The sequence below is a fragment of the Hippopotamus amphibius genome, chromosome 5 (genome assembly GCF_030028045.1).
Source record: "Hippopotamus amphibius kiboko isolate mHipAmp2 chromosome 5, mHipAmp2.hap2, whole genome shotgun sequence".
NCBI lineage: Eukaryota > Metazoa > Chordata > Mammalia > Artiodactyla > Hippopotamidae > Hippopotamus > Hippopotamus amphibius.
The window spans coordinates 143,921,163-143,942,439 of NC_080190.1; the positions used below are offsets into that span (position 1 = coordinate 143,921,163).

Below are 21,277 nucleotides of genomic sequence, written 5' to 3' on the forward strand. Positions count from 1 at the left end.
GATGCATCTACTCACCTGACTTCCTTAATGCCATTCCCTCCTGATGATTTTTCTCTTGTCTATCTAGCTGTAATTTCTCATCTTCTTTTTGAATTCTCTTTGTTTACCTGCTCCTTAAAATTTTTATGGTCCACAAGTGTTTCACTAAGATCTATTTCACTATATACTCTCTTGAAATAATCTCATCTAGTAATTTTAATTTTTGCCTAGATAATATAGAGTCCAATAGCTTCCACGTTAGTCCTGCTTGAGCTGAGACACATATATCCCATTATCAAGCTTGAATCACTAGTATCTCTAACTCAACATGTAAAATTGAGCTCATTAGCCAGCTCCCCAGTCATGTGTTCCCTACTTTGGACATTTGCATCTTCTATCTAACTAACCAAGACAAAAATCTGGAATGACCTTGACCCTGTCCACCTTCCATCTAATCATTAAATTATTTGGATTCTTTTTCCTTAAAACCTCTCAAAATTCAGCTTATCCAGTCCACTCATATTGTATTATGATCAGGTCCTCACTTTAACAGGTTTGTATCACAGTGTCCTCAGTGATCTACACTTTTCCAGTTTTACCTGTTTGCAATGCATCCACTAATTGCAGCAAGTATAGTCTTTCTAAGTGTGCAAAAACCTTCATTGTCTCCCTTTAATAATGAAATAATGCCTAAATTTAGGAAAATGACATATTCTCTCTTTATCTAGTCCTATCTCCAACCTCATCTCCTGCTGCCCCTCTCTCAAATAAATTTCACAGTCCATTCATACTAAATAATTTGGAGTTCCCTAAAACTCCATGCTTTCTGACATCTTTACCTTTGCAGTTCCTCCTCTATTTCTCTGCAAACTCCCAATAAACCTTCAAAACAAAGCTCAGACGCCATCTTTTATACAATGCATTATATAAATTGAGGGAGGCCTACATATTTCTTCAAATTTTAAAAATATGTACATATAAAATTTACTACTGAGTTAGTACTCATTTGTTTTCCTTACACATTATTATTATTATTATACACAACTGTACACAACATAACTTTCAGCATGTAATCACTCTTATCTCAGTATGCTTGTGGCAGCTTACACAAACATTAATTTCATTAATTTCAATTTTATTGTACTGCTCATTAATGTAACTTGCTTATTTTTCTCACTGATTGTAAATTGCCTTATGCCTTAATCACCTATGTCCTTAATACCTTCTCAATGCTTCATCTGGATGCTAAGTAGTTGGTTACTATGTTTGTTAAAAATAATTCACACTCTGCCCATTAAACCCATAAAATAATTTCCTAATGGGAGAGCAGTGTAACTACAATCTAGCAAGGCATTATGAATATTATTGTTATACCTTTCTCCTAATGGAAACATTCAAGTTAATTTAGAGCCTTAATAATTTTCTTCTCTAAACTTTTATATTTATGTTTTGATGTGTAGACATTGTATTAAAGCACACACATATTCCTATATGTGCTTGTAATATTTTCTTTTAAGCCCATTTTTAACTTAGAATGTTTTAGTACATTTTTCTAAAGGCAATTCTGGTTCCTTACAGCATATGCAGGAAACATACATGTATTTTAAAATTTAACTTACATAAGAGGAACTTAGGTAAGGTAGCCCTAGTTCTGTGGTAGAAATAGCTGATAATGGTACCCTCCTTTCTGCTCTTTCCCTTTTATACCAAACTCAGATATTCAAAATGCATCCTATTATTCACACTGAGTTCCCAGAATTTATTGTCAATTGTCATATAGTAACCCAGCATTTAATAATTGAAAGGACATCCTAAAGCAAAGAAAATAAAAGCAAAAATAAACAAATGGGACCTAATTAAACTTAAAAGCTTTTACAAAGCAAAGGAAACCACTGACAAAACAAAAAGACAACCTGCTGAATGGGAGAAAACATTTGCAAATGACATGACTGATAAGGGGTTAATATCCAACATGTATAAACAGCTCATACAACTCAACATCAAAAAACAAACAATCCAATCAAAAAATGGGCAGAAGAACTGAATAGACATTTTTTCAAAGAGGAAATGCAGGTGGCCAATAGGCACATGAAAAGATGTTCAACACTGCTAATCATCAGGGAAATGCAAATCAAAACCACAAGATATCACCTCACACCTGTCAAAATGGCTATCATCAAAAAGACCACAAATAATAAATGTTGATGAGGATGTGGAGAAAAGAGAACCTTCGTACACTGTTGATGGGAATGTAAATTGGTATAGCCACTGTGGAAAACAATATGGAGGTTTCTCAAAAAAACTAAAAACAGAACTACCATCTGGCCCAGCAATTCCACCCCTGGGTATATAACCAGAGCAAAACAAAACAAAATGAAACAAAACAAAACAAAACAAAACCAAAACTAAAACCATTAATTTGAAAAGATACATGCACCCCAATTTTCATAGCAGCATTATTTATAATTGTCAAGGTATGAAAGCAACCTAAGTGTCCATCAACAGGTGAATGGATAAAGAAGATGGGAGATACATACACACACACACACACACACACACACACACACACACACACGATGGAATACTGCTCATCTTTAAAAAAGAAGGAAATTTTGCCATTTGCAGCAACATGGATGGACTTGTAGGGCATTATGCTAAGTGACATAAGTCAGAAAAAGACAAACACTGTATGATATCGCTTATATGCAGAATCTAAAAAATACAACAAACTAGTGAATAAAACAAAAAAGAAGCAGACTCACAGATATAGAGAACAAACTAGTGGTTACCAGTGGGGAGAGGAAAAGGCAATACGAGGGTAGCGTTAAAAAAAAAGGCATTAAAAAATGTATTAAATTTTACATATAAAACTTTTGCAAATTGTAAAGCACTATAAAATTTAAAGAATCATTCAATAAGAAAAAAACACAAGAAATTTTTAAAAATAATAATTGACAGGACATAATAATCATACAGTAGAGATGTGGGACACATACCCATTGTTTTGATCTAATGTTCTAAGGGAGTTAAGCTTTCTTATCACATCTAAGACTGAAAAATTTTTCAAAGATTGAGACTTTAGTTCATTTAGTAGGGTTTTTTTTTTTTTCATGGAGCCCACACTTTCATATATCTCTAATTTTAAAACCTGTAAAATATTTTAAATGAGATGGAGTTGCACGAATATATTCCTTTCAATTTTATTTAAACCAAATAGAGCTGCAAAGGAAGTGAAGAAATTGGCATAAAAACTAAATGAATTTAATTAACATAAAAATTTAAAGACAAAATCCTATTACCTAATTATCTTATCCCAAATAGTTAAATGCAAAGGATACACGTTAAATGACCACAAACATGCAGGCATTACATAGTGCACATATGGAGGCATAAAATGCTTTATACTGCTTTATTATAAATAATGGGAAATATTTCATTTTTCAAACCAAGATAACAGTAAATATCATGCTTTCTTTCTTTTTTTCATTATTTCCTTTTATTTTTGTATTATGAGTTGGGAAATAGTATTACTTATCAAAAGACTGGTAAAAAAATATCTGTAGGAACACAAAAAAACAAAACACTTTCACTCACTTAAATGAAAACAATCAAGAAGGTCTTTAGAGGGAGAGGCTAAATGGTACTGTGAAGGAGTCACCAGGAATAGGAAAACAGGGGAATACCTGCGAATATCACTTGTAAGGCAAAACAGGTTTGTATACACACACAAGAATATAAACACTTGATGGTAAACTTTAAAAAATAATTTCTTAAAAATGTGGGTAGCTTTATTTTCTCCAATGGAGGAAAGCCACAAAGGCATAATAGATCGTCACCAGGTCTAAAACTGGTATTATTGCCCTGATAAAAACTTTTGTTTTTTTAAGAAAGGAGACCCAATATGGATTTCAATTTCCTTATCTCATAGCATACCTCATGTTTTGATAACTGTTCACTCTTGTAACCTTGAACACTTAGAGGCAGAAAGAACTTCCTAATAAAATACTGTAGTAACTTCAAATTGCCACAAAAATCTGTCCCCCAAACTCACTTAAAATAGATTATCCCATAGGAATATTTTCATTAATAAGAGATTTATAGCAGCTAGTAATTAGAATTTTTTTAGTCAAGTGACTATGATTAATTTTCTTTTTTGTGCATGTGTTTTCCTTAACATATAATAAAAAGTTTGCCAATTTTCTTCCCTAATGATAATGTATTAGAATCAGGAATTGCCTAAGAAAACAGAGTCCAAGGGAGAAAAATATGAAGAAATAACATATTTCATAAAGTGGTATAGTAGATTTTTTTTGGAAATGTGTTTATTTGCATCAATTGAGGACAGTGTTGCATATTCCAGATTAAACAGCTATTAGGTTTACTGTGGATATAAACATGCTATGTACAATGATATTTATAATTCTTCTTTCATTTTTCATAGACTTCAAAGTGTATCTTTTATAGAAACTGGAACAGGGTGAATCTGGAAAGCAAGTTTCAGTTAATTAGCAAAAATTAAATTAGCATGAAATAACACTGTAAAGAACTGAAGGTAATTATTTTAAAAATAATAAAGCTACACTTAAGTGTACACATGCAAGAAGATACTGTAAAATGAAGTGTTCCAGTCTACTTAGTTTTATTTCAACTTAATACACTCTAAAATACTGCTTTCATGTATAATATCAAAGGAAATATTAAACGCATGTATATTATTTTAAGGGCTTGATGATATATTTCACATTTTTTAAACTTTACTCAGGCTATAAATATATTTATATATCAGTCAGTTGATTTTTAAAATAAATGAAAACTGTAGCATGGGGGGATAATTTTTCACCTCATATGTCCATACTTGATTATGTCCATTTTTTCTGAAAACCATATCAAAAAATCAAAGAGTAATGGAGTGTGTTTCTACCTCACACTGCTATCCTTCATGCACTACAATTCTTTATAGTTTACCAAAATGGAATTTACATTTGAAGATGGGTTAACTGAAATCAACTAGTAAATATGATTTAGGAATTAAGCTTCTGAAATCCATTTAACCAACTCAAGAGGGCAATACCGTTCTTCCTGAATTTTTATTAAAATTGTGCAACAGTACAAACTTATTGTTAGTAGGTTTGCATAGAAATAACACCATTTCACTGGCATAGTACATCTTTCCCAAAGGATTACGGCAGGCCTGTTTTTATTCTTCAGGTATATTCTTTCTGTTGTTATTCATCTTCGTCTTTTTCTTCGGTTTTATATGAAATAAACCATATTTATCATCTGGCTACCATAGTTCCCAAATAAGATCCAGTAGTAGTTTGAAGCACAGTGAGCTGAATAGTTTCTTCCCTTTTTAAAGCATGACAGTGAGTGGCATTCTCTATAGTCAAGCCACATGAACACAGTCACCCCAAGGCAAGGCTTTTGTGAACTCAAAAGGTTCCAAATTCACAGTCAAGAACCTTGATGACTTCACACAACTGCTACTTGTTGTTGGAAGGCAGACGATATTGTTTGCTTCAGAAGTTTCCAAGCAGTTTCTCATCTGGTGGCTTCTCCAGATTTCTTTGTGGTCTTTTAAATTGCTTTTGACATCATGCCTTCAAAAGTCCAAAGGTCGAATCATCATAGTTGTGGAACGTAAGGAGTAACTGGGCCCTTTGAAGTAATGCCACTTTATTCCGTTCAGTTTTCCGTGGTTCTGTCCCGCTGTATAAAACATTCCATTTAGATTGGATGGGCCACAAGCATCAAACCACCAGCCTGAAAAATCAGTTAATAATGAAAGAGAGAAGAAGGAGAAGAAACAATTACATAAGTAAATTGAACATTTGGAAATTAATGCCATTAACTGAGGGGAAGTTTATTCATACTTATGATTACTTGCAAATGGGAGGTATTCAACAAATATCTTCTTGGTAGTGAAATTGTTTTAAATGGCATCCAATTTAGACAGTGTACAAAAAATCAGAAAGAGGAATGCTCTCATGAAAATCAACTTTCAGTGTCACTCCATTGGGACTCATTTCCCAAAGTAATGGCAGGAAGCATCTGGGCTTCAAGATGTGATACAGTCAGGCCTGGATTCACACAAAGGGCATATAACATGAAACCCTTAAGAGGCATTCCACCCGAAGCCTGTTATTGGAAACAGAACAATTAATTATTAGCAATGAAGTTCAGAAGCTTAGACAACTGGCATCTAAATACAAAGAAATGTTCCCCATCTACTTCATAATTTTGCCAAGAAGTGGCCCTCAGCTGCTTCTGAAATTAACTGGATACAGGAAAATGACTTATGAATTTGAATTGTTATGCTCTCTCTGTTGTTTATAGCAATATGGGAAGTATTCATCAATAGTAGCCATATAGTTCCTATATAGCAGTATTGTTTTCTGTGATTGTTCAAGTTCTTTCTAAACTTAGTAAAAAGAAAAATGATGAGTAACATAGAGATCCTATGCTCACATAGCTCCCTGCAAGGTTAACTCAGTATTTTATTTTTTAAATGAATTAAGTTCTTAGATTTTTAGATAAACCATAGTACTTTTTCTCCCTCTTCTGAAGTAATGCTACTGAAATCTTTAGGGAGAGATTTATGCCAAAGACATTCTGGCATATTTGTATTTGGATACAGTTGACCTCCCTTTGATTACAGAGTTATACCTAAGGGACTAATAACAAAAGAAAGAGAAAGCTGTACAGCTGATGTTTAACTGTAACATGAGCATCATCTTGCAGAAACTTTAGAAAAAGTTAAATGGAGAAAAGCAAGTTCTTATTTTTCAATTTTAGAGGATGAATACAGCTGGGTTGTGTTTATAAAGTTATATTAGAAGCCTAACAAGCTGTATTAATCACTAATTCATACTAGGAAAAAGTAAGGTATGCCAATGAATTTGGAAAGACACTGTGTTTAATGTTTTACCAACTGTATGCAAACAACATAGATGTTAATGCAGTCAAAACACAAGGGACAAGAAAGTTCTTACTTGGCAAGGAAGGAGGAAACTATAAAATTCCACCTTTTTCTTCTTAAAATTAATTCCTTTAAAATTTTTTGGTAAGTACAACTAGTAAAAATATGCTATTTACATTACGAAAGGCATTCTAATATTAGGGAATTTATTTACCCATAAGACTTTCAAAGGACAAAATGAAACTCAACTTGATTGCTTCAGCATTTTAACTTTCTCCTCCTTTTCTATGACCTTCTTGAGGCACTCTTCCATCATGTTAATGAGCCTTTCATAGTCTTTCAAATATCCACTATGGTCTCTAACATAAACACAGTCACCTATTGTTGAGAACTACTACAAATCATAGAATGATCCCTCAAGTTACATCACGATACTCAGGGTAAAAGTGTGTGGTTTCGTTTGGTTTATAGAAAGTCATAAGAGTTCTGGAAGAGCTTGGGAAGGCAGAGGTCTATTGCAAAACAGAAGCCTGGCAATGAAAGCCACAGGCTGAAGGATACATTCATCAGGCAACTTAGGATGAGCTTAGGAAAGAAACAAGAAAGAGCAGGGGCACATGAGGGAATAGGATAAATTGATCTTATGTATCTTTTCTAATGAGTAAAGTTTGGTAAGAAGAACGGCATTTTGGAGACACTGAAAGAAGACCAGTATGGCTCAGTCAACCTTCATAAGAGAAACAGCAGCCTGAAGTTGAGAGGGTCTGAAGACCAAATTGCACAGTATTTTGTTCACTATCCTAAGAGCAATGAAAAGGTATGGTCCATATTGCCTCTCCTTAGTGCCTCACCTAACAGTCTGCTTAACAAATGACTGGCAAGGGACTATAGGCTTATTGACAGATTGTTTCTCCTTATAAGCCTCCATGGTCTGAATTAGCCTAGTTTACTAAAAAAGCTACATTTGATTGACACCTGAATGTATAAATCCATGTTTATTGTATTCATTTTTTCTTTATTTATTCAAATAATTCAATTTATCATGAAGTGTTGTCATATAACACTTAACAAGGCAGATGTGGTCCTTACCCTCATGGAGCTTACTCCTAATGTGAGAAATAGACAAAAATAGTAGCAAATAAATAAAATACTTACAAATCATGATGATGATGATGGAGAAAAGGAAGAAGAAAAGGAGGAGGGAGAGGAGGAGGCAGAAGGGGAAGCAGAGAGAGAGGAGGAGGAGGAGGTGGAGAAGGAAGAGGGGGAGTTAGAATCAGGGAGCTATGAAGTAGAATAACAAAAGACCTATTTGACTCTTCATGTTCACGGTAGAAGGTGATATTTAATGAGACCTGAAGGATGAGGAGAAAGTCATGTGAAGATGGGGAAAGACTCTTCTAAGAGCATAGCACATGTCAATGCCATGACGAAGAAAGAGAGCTTGGTTTTAGAGACTAAAAGAACATCACTGTAGCTGGTATATAGTGAACAAGGGGGAGACTTACAGGAAATGAAGGTGGAGAAATGGCAATCTGGGTGGAAAGCTGAACAATGTGGAAAAACTTATAATCTATCCAGTCTACTTGTCTGTCATCAGGTGAACAAGTGAAACATTCTCTAGGAATGGGAACCAATATTTAACCAGGGGAAACAGATCTGCCAGATTAAGTGTTTAATCAAATATTATTTAGAGCCCTCACTCTGTGAGTGTGATCTGCCAAAGCCACCCTGAACATATGTGGCAGCATGATGAAGGGGAGGAAATTGAATCCAGAATCAATTCAACAAATACTGACCAATGGACAGGCATAAGTTTCAGAGTTGCATAAAACAAAACTCTTGACTTTAAGAAATATACAATTTTGAATAGGAGAGAAACAACACACTGTTAAAAAATGAGATGATAGCTATTTAACAGAGAAGAAGAATATCTCAGGAACAGAGGCAGAAGGTCCTGTTTGTGGGTCCATAAGGTGCACTCATCACTTGAGCTGGATCCTGAAGGATGGGTATGAGTTCACTGGATAGAAAGAGATTCTAAAGACAGTATGTACTCTGGAAGAGCAGGAGAGAGTGCCTGCCAGCAGCTTGGCTTGGCTGGAATGCCAGTGGGTAAGGGGTTGGAGAATACAGGGCTAGCAAAATAAACAGGAGAGAGAACATGGAGGTTTTTATTGTATGTTTAGAAATGTTCTTGTGAGCAGTGGGGAGTCCAGAGCACCAGACCAGAAACTAGAAGACCTGACTTTGATGCCAACTTCACCAATTAATAACTAAGGGATCTTAGGCAATAGTATATATAATAGTTGATATTTATTGAACAGTTAATATGTGTCAGGGACTCTGCTAAAATATTTATATGCATTTTCTCATTTTATTCCCCAAACAGCCCTATGTGGTTTGGCAAGTACTAAAATGAAGACACAGATGCTCAAGTAGTTTTAGGAATTTTTCCAACGTCACACAGTCACTTACCTCCTCATTTCCTAAGTTGTGGATTATAAATGTCTAATTAACCATTTTCATAGCACAGTTGCAAGGATCATATAAGATGGTGTACTATTAAAGCCTGTAAAATCCTATCTAAGTGCTCCTGTGTAAGTTATCTAGGAAGCAGGAAGAAACTTCAGAGCAGGAATAAAAAGGATTAGATCTTATGGGGGCACCACGATGATTTAATAATGAACACCGACATCAGTGCCAACATATTTCCTTATTTGTTTGGTAGGGTTAATTAGAGAAATATGAAAATAATTTGGACCCAAATGAGTACAGTTATTCAATGCTTGCACTGTAAAGACATGGCATTTAAGTACCTAATATGGGTTTTGTTTTCAATAATTTGTTTTTATTTCATTTGTAAATCAAAGAGGTTAAGGTGTTTGCTTATCTCTTTATCTTAAGACCAGTGGGCCATGCACACTAAGGACTATCAGAGAGCAATTGATAATAATAAAAACGGTGAATTAAGATGGCAGAAAATGAAATAAAAGGGCAATTATTTCTCATGACAATTTCAGCTGTAGTGTCCTTTATAAAATACTCTGAACTTCAAGGTCACAAAAATAGTTATTTCTGTGCAAGTAAGTATTCTCTATTTTCTCTGACAAGGAACAACGAGGAATTTCTTGTTGTCGATTTGATTCAAGGAATCAAATACTTCAGTTTGTCCACTTTCTACCTCTCCTTGAAAAAATTAAGCATGACCAGGTCTTTTAAACATAAATCCTGAAAAGGTGTGGTTTTAAAGCATATTTATAGAAAGCAGACAAAAAGTACAGTAGACTCCTGGTATATATACTCTTTGACATTCACAGATAATCATATGTATTCATGGGTACTGAGAACATATATAAATTTGCATAGATTGAAGGTGTTCTTGTGAACATATCAAGGAGTATGTCTGGGTTTGCAGTTCCTCTCTGATAAGATACCAAATAGCTGAATTATATATCTTCTATAATCCTGGGGAAATAATAACTTTGTACTTTGTTCTGTAAGTGCCTAGGAATAACAGATGAGCAATATGTTAAAGAAGTTAATCTAGAAGAGGCACTTCAAGCTTAAAAGAACTCAGTGATGCAAACAAAGGATGGAAGAAAGCAGCAGCTTCCATCTGCTGCTGGGACAGCTGATAAAATGTCTTAAATGTTTTAAGATTGGCAGTTGTTGAGATGTAGTCTGCCAAGCATTTTTCTTTATAACCTGTAACCTCATGTATATTTTAATAAGAAATCTGAGATGCATGCTTCTAATTCATTTACACTTAACTCATTAAAATTTAGTTTTGTAATAACTATCTTGGGCTTCCCAGGCCTTTAAAAATCATTTGAGTCTTTTATCTTTGAAGCAGAAAATTCACATTTTATCACCAATAAATGAAACTCTGCCCAGAAAACAGGAACTTGATTCTAAACTTCGTACTCAGGAAGTTCAAATTTATTTGAAAGTCAGGAAATCTAAGTCTCAAATTCTTCTGATCCTAAACAAAATGTCTCTCAACACTTCTTTTCTAAGGTAAAAAGTACAGCAAAATAAAAAGATATCTCTGTGGTTATGAATTTCTTTCATTCATTTTCAATGCATACATTCTAGTCTGCAATATGCAAAAGAACTTAGAGAATAAGAATTTTCCTCTTTTGTCACTAACTAAGGATGAGGCTGAAAAAAACTGATTGATGCATAGCTATCAGTGGGATTATCATGAAAATCACTCGCTGAGTTCACGTGTACAAAGTTGGCCCTACCCATAACTAGCCAAGGAGCAGCTGCATGTTCTTCTGTGCAGGAGGCAAAGGACCTATCCAGAGGTCTGCATTCCTTCTGTCATTTCATACCATATCCCCTTCAAGTGAAGGACTTGGCTTTTTTCCCTCTCTCTTCTTTTTGTTCCATAGATAAAAAAGTTGTTTATCCTGGCTGATAATCTTCAATTTGTTTAAATCCTTTAGGTATTCTCTTACTGCCTCTTTCCTCCCTTGGACTTCATTTCACTTTTAACCATGTTGGAGTGAGGAAATTCTCATGAAAATGTGCTGTAAATAGTAAAACAAAGCTAAATTCTTGTCTTTGAATGACATTCCTTTTAAGAATGGCAGTAGGCGTGGATAAGGTAATGGCTTATCTGGAGATCGCCTTCAAATCCTACCCCTGACATTAATTCTGTGACCTCAGGCAACTTATCTAACTCTTCCATATCTTAACTCTTGCCAAAGATCTCTATTTCAAAGGGTTTGTGGAAGTGTCATATAAATTATTAAGTATATGTCATTTATGATAATGCAGAAATGACTGTTATACACTAACAGTGCAATAGATACTATGTTATTTATTATTAGAGTAAAATATAAGCAAAATTAAGTGTTTGGTTATTTCTCATCCACCGTCAATTATTAACCTTTGGTGGCAGCCTGGTGCTATATGTTTATCAGTTCTGATTCACCTTTTTCCAAACTAATCTTTTAATAAGACATTTTCTGATATTATTTGTTATTTTTCCAATGAGGGAAAATGTCCTCCCAGAAAGTAGGGCTATAATCCTAAATTTTGCACTTAGGATGTTTAAATTTATTTGAAAGTTACAAACCTAACACTAAAAGTTTTCCAATTTGGAGTTTAGTCTTCTGGGGTTTGGTTATGCTTAAAATTCAGTCCCAGTCTTCAATATTCATCCCTTTGTTCCATGTGTGTGCATGCAAATTTACACATAAATACTTGGGCATTTTAAATCTAAGTTCATGAAAAAGTCACACTCATACTCATATTGATTTATTTTTATGTCTTCTCACCAGGATCATTTGTGATTTTGCAATGTCCTTTCAGAGTCTCTGATAGCATATTCATTCATTTAATCAATATTTATTGAGCACATCCTATAAGCCAGGCACTGAGGATACAGTGGTGGAGTATGAAGTCTCTGCCTTTCAGGACTAAACACTTTTGTGGAATAGGCTTAGAGATTATGTACTAAATAAGAAATTGCTTTGAAATAAAATAATGCAATGTAGAGTTCTGTGGTCAACCTTAAATTGTCCATATGGGTCTTTTCTCTCAACATTTTTGCCTTAAAACCTAGGGAATGCCAGTTATCTGACAATGGTTAGCACATCCTTCCTGGGTTATCAAAAACTGTAAGATGATTATATTTTCCCAAAGATCTTGTCACGTCTACCACTTAGGGAGGCTGTTAATTTCTTTCATTTTCTTTGTCTTCTTTAAGATTATATAGCAAGCAAGGCAAGCATTTATCAACTCTCTACTGCTAGTATCTGCTAGTTCTAGGGTGTACTAAGAATTTATGCATATGGCTTTACCCGTCTCTTAGAATTGAACTGAGAATATCCTTTGTTAGCTTTAGCAAAGTCTTGTCTGTCAGCTGACATAGTTTATGCGTGGGAAAAGAGTTTGGAGTTTCTATCACAACAGATTCTTTCTGCAGAAGGTTAGGTCACATTTTTACATAGCTTTTATATTATATACCAAATATGAAAATTGTGTTGAAAGAAAAGGTAAGGAGATGAATGCAAAACAATACCACGTTTTGTTAGGTTTTTTTTGGTTGGCAACCTTTAATAATTATAGTTTCTAACAGACTTTCAGAAAAAATTATTTTGAGGAATGCTAATTTGGTACCAAAGAGCATGATTTCTTTGAATGTAAGTTTGCTTTGAATGTGACAATCCAATGAGAAAAAGTTTTCACTTTCATAATTTTAGTCACCTATTTTTTTGCAAATTTATATTTATAAACAATAAATCATATAAACAAAAGTATGCATTGAATGATATTACATTTTCATTTTCTAAATGTTAAATAATAGAGAAAACATTAAGTTTATAATGAAACTGATTCCTTTCCTTGGGCTAAAGAGGGCACAAGAAGGGCTCTCCTATGGGACTAAGAAAATATTTCCTATAATCACCTCTTAAATTTATCTCTCCCACTACTGAAATATATAGATGTGTCATAATATCCTATATAAAGCGGGAAACAGGAGAAAACTCACAAATTTTCCTAAGGTCAATGAATCACAGAACACTGATATTTTCTGGCTTCTATATGTATGCTGACAAATCATCTCTAATGATTAATTAAGGGGTCAGTTCCATAGGAAATGTGTGTGGTAATTTTTATCTTGAAATATACAGTCTGGTCCCATAAATGTGTAATGAAACATAAAAATTATTCAATATTTAAATTGGATGGAAGAATTTCTGGTAAGGTAGAAACAAATACATATTCTTCTGGGAAAAAAGGTATAAAACATTGTGGTATCTATTTCTATTGATGCAAATATGCTTTTTAAGTCTGATATACTCTCTTTCCACTAATAATATGCTAAGAATTACAATCAGTGCACTGAATAATACTACTTGTTTTACTCAACTGCAGCCACAATGAGTACGTGGAATAATAAAATCACAGAACCAGAAGAATATGTGAGAGAGAATCTTATCCAGACACGGAACTATAGGATCATGCATCCATAAACTCTTCCAAATAACTACCTTTATATCCTCTTCTTGAAGGTGTCCATAACTAGACATGCACAATCCTTCCTGGAACTCATTCCAGTCTTTGATCCCTAGACACTCCATCTAAAGTCACTTTCCCCTTCTTCCAATAACTCTATCACATGTTATATTTTGTCCCTAAAACTTGCTATGACTTGAAATTGTGTTCCTTACTGTTTACTTTTTGTTAATGGTCTTCCTTAATAGATGCAATACCTATTCTGTCTCGCTCATTTTTCTAATAGCAGTTGATTCTTAACAGTTACTCAATAAAAATATGTTAAGTTGATAGAAGATAGCTAAGAAGTTAGGATGTTAGGGAAGAAGGAGGAAAGATCAAAATGTCCTACCTTATGTCCAGCTGAAATACCTTCTGCTTTCACTTAAGCCTATCTCTTGTTTTTCAGTCTTTGACAGATAAGGGTAACAACGATACCACATTCTCCAACAAAAATCCCTCCATGTACTTGAAGAAAACTATTTAGGATGGTTAAACAGGCAATAAATTTTACTTTATCCTTAATTCCTTTTAGAAGAAACAATGGAAAAATATATAAATAAATAAGATAAAACAAGGCTTTAATTGATGATAGAGAACTAAGAATTATTAGTTTCAAGGAGTATGAAATCTCTCTGCTTAAAAGAGACTATTTTAAATATGCAAGAAGTCCAAATACAAATTTTTTTTTAAAAAGAGAGGAAAAATCATCAGATGGAGAAAATGATTCTAAGGGGAACTATAACAGAGAATAAATGGTGGGGGAGGGGTAGCTAAGGAGGACATAGGTTCCAGGTAATACTCAAGTTACCTGGACTGCCAATGACGTTCATTCTTATGTTCTTCAGTTCTTAGCTATCTAAATTCCACATATTCGTTTTGCAGAGTGAATAGATTTGCAAGCCCTGGATTCTTTCAAAAGGATATTTGAAAGGGTAATGGCATTTATTACAAAAACACATTTACTTAGACTATTCCAGCCCAAGCAGTAAGTGGAAATTTTCTCTCCCAAACACATGTGTTTATTGGTGGGTAAGAAGCAGGTCCAAGAATGATTATGGATGAAAGAACATGACAAAGTTCAATCACCTGAAGCAGAAATAAAATCATAAACCTGAGCAATGAAGTTTTCTCATCAACAACCAACAACATCAATGCACCAAGAGGTGCATTCTCCTCTTTGCTTTGCTCTATATTTTCATTATTATCACAGGAATATGAATATATTGGAACACTACTCTAAGTAAACGTTTGAAAGATTTTACTGTTGGTATTACATGTGCTATATTTATTTGATAAGAAAAATTATCTGTAAAAACAGACATGGAGAAAGTGAAGTGTATTTCTATATTAAAATGGGCAAAAAGCTGGACAAAGTCCTTTTGTCCTTGTATAGAGTTGCTGACAATTTCATTTATGGGATCAGAGAGGTAATGAAAAGAAATATTTTCTTTCAGGAAAAAAGTTCAAAACCTAACTTGTGGGTACCATTTAAAAAAATATTCTAAATTTGTAACAACTATTTGGGGGGAGGGGTCATAAAATTGCACAAAAGAAGACTTTTAACTGTTTGATGGAGTTGAATGTGATGCCAAAATGGCATGTTTAAAGCTTAAGGAGAAGAATATGATAGAGGCAGAATCATAACAGGGCTGGTCTCATGTTGAAAAGATGTTACTCTAAGTGGAGTGGGTGGGAATCAAAATGGAATGTGATTTGGTGATGGTAGTGATGGAGGGCCTATGAATGGGGATGAAGGTGGAAAGATTTCTCCAAAACCTTTCCTCTACATTCTGCCATACTTTGTTAACTGACGAGAAAAATGTCAACCTTGTGATTAATTTCATTGGCTTCAAAATTTGAAACTGACTTCATGGATTACAAGATGGTTATTCCTTCATTCATGCACCACATATTTTATTGAGTTCCTAGGTGTCACAATCTACTGAGCTAGATGTTTAGGATAAAATGGCGAACATTTACTTACTTCTGTTTTCCTTGTGTATAAAACGGAGACTCGAATTTCTCTCCCAGCTTATCTCACAAAGTTAGTTTAAAATTCAAGGAAATGGTACAACATATTCAGTAACAGGTAATATGTAATAATAATGATAGTAATATCACATTTAGAGAAGTAAAATGTTAAAGAGTTTTTTTTTCCTTGCTAGCATGAAAACGTTTTGTTGTAGGCTAACACAGAGAGAGAATCAGACAGTTGAAGGTGGGATTAATTACTATTCCATTAAGAGAGGGAAACAACACTAAAACTGTGAGAAGAGAAACATGGGAAAAAAGTTTCCTTTACAATTTTGTTTGGCGCCAACTCCTTTTTTGCCAGAGCCTATGACATTTTTGGGCTACACCATTTACCATCCGATTTTAGTTCAGTGTTTCTTAGACTTCAATCAGTCACTTATCAACTTCATTCACAGGTTTTGCCATGCCTATTTATAACATTTATTAATATTTAATAGTTTGCTTTAAATCAATGATTTGTTAAATATCAAATACTGTGAATTATTTTTAAAATGCGAAGTTTACATCATTCCTTTAATGAGGAAATCAGTACCACTCACTATAATAAAAGGTAGACATAAAACTCAATAAAATTAAAATATCACTTTATTTAATTCAAGGTAGGTGCCACTGTCTAACCAAGGCCCTGAAGCCGAGGCTGAAGAGTTTGCTCTTTCTTTGCCAAGAAGGGTAACACTGAGTAAGTGCTGAAGAAGTATTATAGATAAGCTAGTACTAAATAGACAGTTTCTCTTTGACACAATCAAAGGTTTGAAAAATATTTAAAAAGTACAATAGGATTAACTTTCTTACTCAGTGATACACTATTCTTGAATGGTATCTCTTATACCAGCTCAAATGTCTTGCAGAAGTCAATACCTTGATGTAAAGCCCTGGTATAGCTAGTCTGAATTGTATAACTTTAGATCTAGCTACACCTCTTTATTCTTCAATGAACTCTACTGCACAGTTGTAAAGCACTTTGAAAGAAATTTTGGCTTTTTGTTTTATCTGTATGCTGAATCCTCAAACTGTTGTTCATTTCACTATGGGTATCATTATGAGTATTCAGAAGGTAGAATAACTGGGACTTTAAGAGGTTCAAGAAGCTATTCAGAACTAAGCTTAGCACACCCCCAACCATAAATGTTGGGGGAAAGAGGCAAACTCCTAAATATGCTAGCAATGTCCTGCACAGGAACATATGGTAAATTAGCGGTCAGAACAAAATGATCTCTAGGGACTTGCTCTTAAGTTTCCTGACCAGAAGATCACAGTCTTTTCTCATAGATAAGAAACCTCAAGCCTCAAACCAATGAAACATAACTTAGAGAATGGCCCTGCAGGACTTACCTCCTGTTAGCATGAGGGCACATTTGCACATGCAGTTGTCATTATCAGCATCTTTAGTGCTGAAATCAGCACCGTGTAAGATCAGGCTGCTCTGTTTTCCTGCTGTCCCAGTGTGACCCTTTAAATACAACCTGAAGTTACAAAATAAGAAAAAAAAAGATAAGCCATCAACAGAATAACAGAACCCAGAAAACCAGTTTGTCGAATGTTTGCCTTTCAATCATTTTCTCCCTTCTCTGAACTCAGCCCTTCCAACAAACTGCCTTCCAAAGCTCCCTGAACCAAAAGAAAGAGAGAGAAGGGGGGTGAGGGTAGAAAAGAAAAGAAGAAAGGATGGACTCCAAATTACAGATAGGTAAAATTCTCTTTGGCTTGATGTTTATTTTACCATGCATATGGTTTTCTGATAATGCAGGATATCCACAAAAGGAAAATGGGTTTATTACTATTAGTACTAATCACTAACCAAAAAAGGCCTTGTAGAGTGTCACTATAGCATATGTCACTGTGTTAAATTAATATTGAATATTGATGACGTGCTGAAGGAGGACTTACTCTGTGTGCCAAGCACTCTGCTAAATACTTTCCAGCTGTTATTTAACTTAATTTTTATATTAAATCTGTGATTCAAGTATCAATATCCCAATTTTGCATACCAAGGCTCAGAGAGGCTAAGAAAGCTGGAATTTAACTATAATTGATTTTAAAATCCAAGCTCTGATTAATCATTATGTATTCACTGAACAAATATTTGCTGAGCACATACTATATATCAGAAATTGTTCTAAGCACTTAAGATATATCAGCTAACAAAATAGACAGAAAGGCATGCCCTTGAGGGACCTACATTCTGATGGTGTTCCTAAAATTAAGTTCAAAATCCCAACTGTTTAACCTCAAATATGGCATTCTTCAAAGACTCTGCTTTGCTCTCTAGAAACATTTCTTATACAAAATTTACATTAACCTAGATCAGGGACTCTCCAACAGTTGCCCATATATCAAATCATCTGGTCATTTGTGAAAAAGACCTATTCACTAGGCCGAGGAATTTGTGTTTTCAACTAGCACTTTACTCTTTGCAGACTGTCCAAGGAGAACATTTTGAAGAATATTGGTCTAGAATTCAAAAACTAGTAAACAAATCACAATAGTTGTCTACTGCAGTTCCCTGACATCTGCTTGTTTCCTATGGATCCTACATGCTGCTTCCATATTCACCTGGGCACTCTGAACAAATGCAACCTTGCTCAGGTCCTCAAGGCTCAGAATAGCCAAACTAAGATTGTCAATAGCCTCAGTTTGATATTCAGTCTTCTCTGATTGAGACCTCCCTCCCTCTCTATTTCTACCTAATACTCCTCTGTTCTCATTCATCAGAATCATCTAGTGATATTCACGTGCGTTACCACTTCCGTGCCTGAGTCTCATTTATAAATGCTATCCACCCACACTATAGATAATGGGTGATTAAATCTCTGTATGAGTGAGACACCACTAGGACCTAGGCCAGCTCTGAACAAAATGCTACATTATTACTAAGCAGAAATAATAAAGATCAATTAATATTTGAAGATATATATGTGTATATCCACATTATATTTGACTTGTGTTTGCACCTAAGTATATATATATGTCCCATTATTATTTTATGAGGTCAATAATGTTTTTAGCAAATAACGGTACTGTTGTATGGTTGTGCCAAAATATTTTAAAATTTTCTGCAGAGATTTTTTTAGCCAGAGCAAAACATACATTAAATTCTACTCAAGTTTTATTGGTTTCAATAATTAATAGAACTTGTAGTTAACAGAGTGTTGAAGGAAGCTTCTAATGCTGAATTATCACATACAAGCTTATATTAAGACTCTTGAGAGTCATGCTAAAAGTCACTGGTGATGCAAAACTGTAGAATTTCTAGCTGGGAATTCACATTTGACATTGCAGGCAGCCCATGTGGAGGTGGTTTCACCAGGGAAAAGTAAGGTGAGAGGTTACCAAGAGGAGTCCTACGACATGTTACCTGGGTGAATTCACCACCTTCTAGAACTTGTCTGAAGTTTTAATTTGATCACTTTCTTAGCCTCTCAGAGACAGACACACACTTGCAAAACTAAGGGGGACTTAGGTTTCCATTTACAGTCAAAATAAGGGGGCCCAGTCTCATAGTGTCCCTAGAGGAAATTTCACACAGAAAGCCAAATTATAATCAGAAAGTTGCTTGTTTGGTGAACACAGAATCGGAGTCTGGGGAGAAAGATGAATGATTTTAAAATTAAGTAGCTATGACTCTGCTGGCCTGAAATCTCCCTCTCTACTGGGAATGGGTAAGTTTAGCTCACAGGCACTCTTGGATGAGTGATACTAATTCCAACTCTGATTCTTGGATTCTCTATAATTTGTGATGACTCTCCTTTTTATTGACTTAAGGCAAGTCAATACCATTTTCCCTGCAGTAGCTTTACACTCACTAATGGGGATAGACTTTCTGGGACACAGTGATTTTCTACATTGTCTTTTGCAGGTAATTTAGCACAAATGTTGAGTTGATATTAACCGAGTGACTACTATGTGCTGCATATAGTTTATACATTTATATGAGGGTTATAATTTAAGCCTCATAATTTACAATGGTTTGTGTTACCAAGGCAACAGGAACACACAATTATAAATTTGGGAAGTGGAGAAAAACAAAAAGAAGAAAATAAAAAGTAACCCAAATCTCGTCTCCAAATGTAACTACTCTTGACATTACGGTTTGTACACACTTGGTCTTTTCCTTGTTTTTTTTCCTCTCCAAATAGAAAATATTATTTATATTTAAGTATACATGTAATACCTGATCATATTCTATAAACATTTTGAACAATGAGAGTGGAGTTTCAGCCCACAGGCCCATCTCATCTACCACTCTACAAGTAATTGCTTATGTCAGTTTTGTATCCTTTAAAACAGTTTTTTACGTATAACCACAAATGAAAATGAAATCATACTTCAAATACTTTTTAATAACATGTTTTTCAAATATAATTTTATGGCTATATTTCCATGGCATTACATATTCTTCTGCAATCTCATTTGGAAGCTATCATATGGCTATATCATCAATTGTCACAAGTTTAAGGGTGCCTTTATATGTCTCTAAATATGTACACAAGTATATGTGTTCAGGTTAGAATAAATTGTAGAATAAACAACTACAATATTTTGTCCTGACCTTCACCAGTACGGAACTCATCAATGATGTATGTTAGGATCTGTGAGTAAAAGGAGACATTTTTCCAGACCTACTTAATCAAGACTTGAAGGTCAGTCTTCTAGTCCTGACAGGTCTTCTCTGTATTATTTATTTATTTATTTATTTATTTTTAACTTTTTATTTTTTTATTTTTTACAATAAACTGCATATATTTAGAGTGTACAATTTGGTATCCCAATCTCCCAATTCATTCCCCCCTGCATATATTTAGAGTGTACAATTTGGTATCCCAATCTCCCAATTTATTCCCCCCTCAACCCTCCCCGCTTTCCCCACTTGGTGTCCATATGTTTGTTCTCTACATCTGTGTCTTTATTTCTGCCTTGCAAACCGGTTGATTTGTACCATTTTTCTATAGTCCACATATATGTGTTAATATACAATATTTGTTTTTCTCTTTCTGACTCACTTCACTCTGAATGACAGTCTCTAGGTCCATCCATGTCTCTAAAAATGTCCCGGTTTCATTGCTTTTTACAGCTGAGTAATATTCCATTGTATGTATGTACCACATCTTCTTTATCCATTCATCTGTTGATGGACATTTAGGTTGCTTCCATGTCCTGGCTATTGTAAATAGTGCTGCAATGAACACTGGAGTGCATGTGTCTTTTTGAATTATGGTGTTCTCTGGGTATATGCCCAGGAGTGGGATTGCTGGGTTATATGGTAGTTCTATTTTTAGTTTTTCAAGGAACCTCCATACTGTTCTCCATAGTGGCTGTATCAATTTACAT

The 21,277-nt window shown here is 34.4% G+C and overlaps 1 protein-coding gene across 4 annotated transcripts in view; it reads right to left on the minus strand.

The window, feature by feature from the left end:
• Positions 1-5,053: 5,053 nt before the first annotated feature.
• ANGPT1 (angiopoietin 1) overlaps positions 5,054-21,277 on the minus strand; it is a 266,903-nt gene continuing 250,679 nt past the window's right edge. For 3 of the 4 annotated variants that reach the window (XM_057736145.1, XM_057736146.1, XM_057736149.1), the window contains 2 exons: positions 17,282-17,412; positions 5,054-5,742 (listed from right to left, as the gene is read on the minus strand). In XM_057736145.1, the coding sequence (XP_057592128.1) occupies positions 5,582-5,742; positions 17,282-17,412 (292 nt within the window). In that variant the 3' untranslated portion in view covers positions 5,054-5,581. Of the gene's footprint in view, positions 5,743-5,946; positions 6,118-17,281; positions 17,413-21,277 lie in introns of those variants that run through there. The other variant, XM_057736147.1, reaches the window with a different exon arrangement.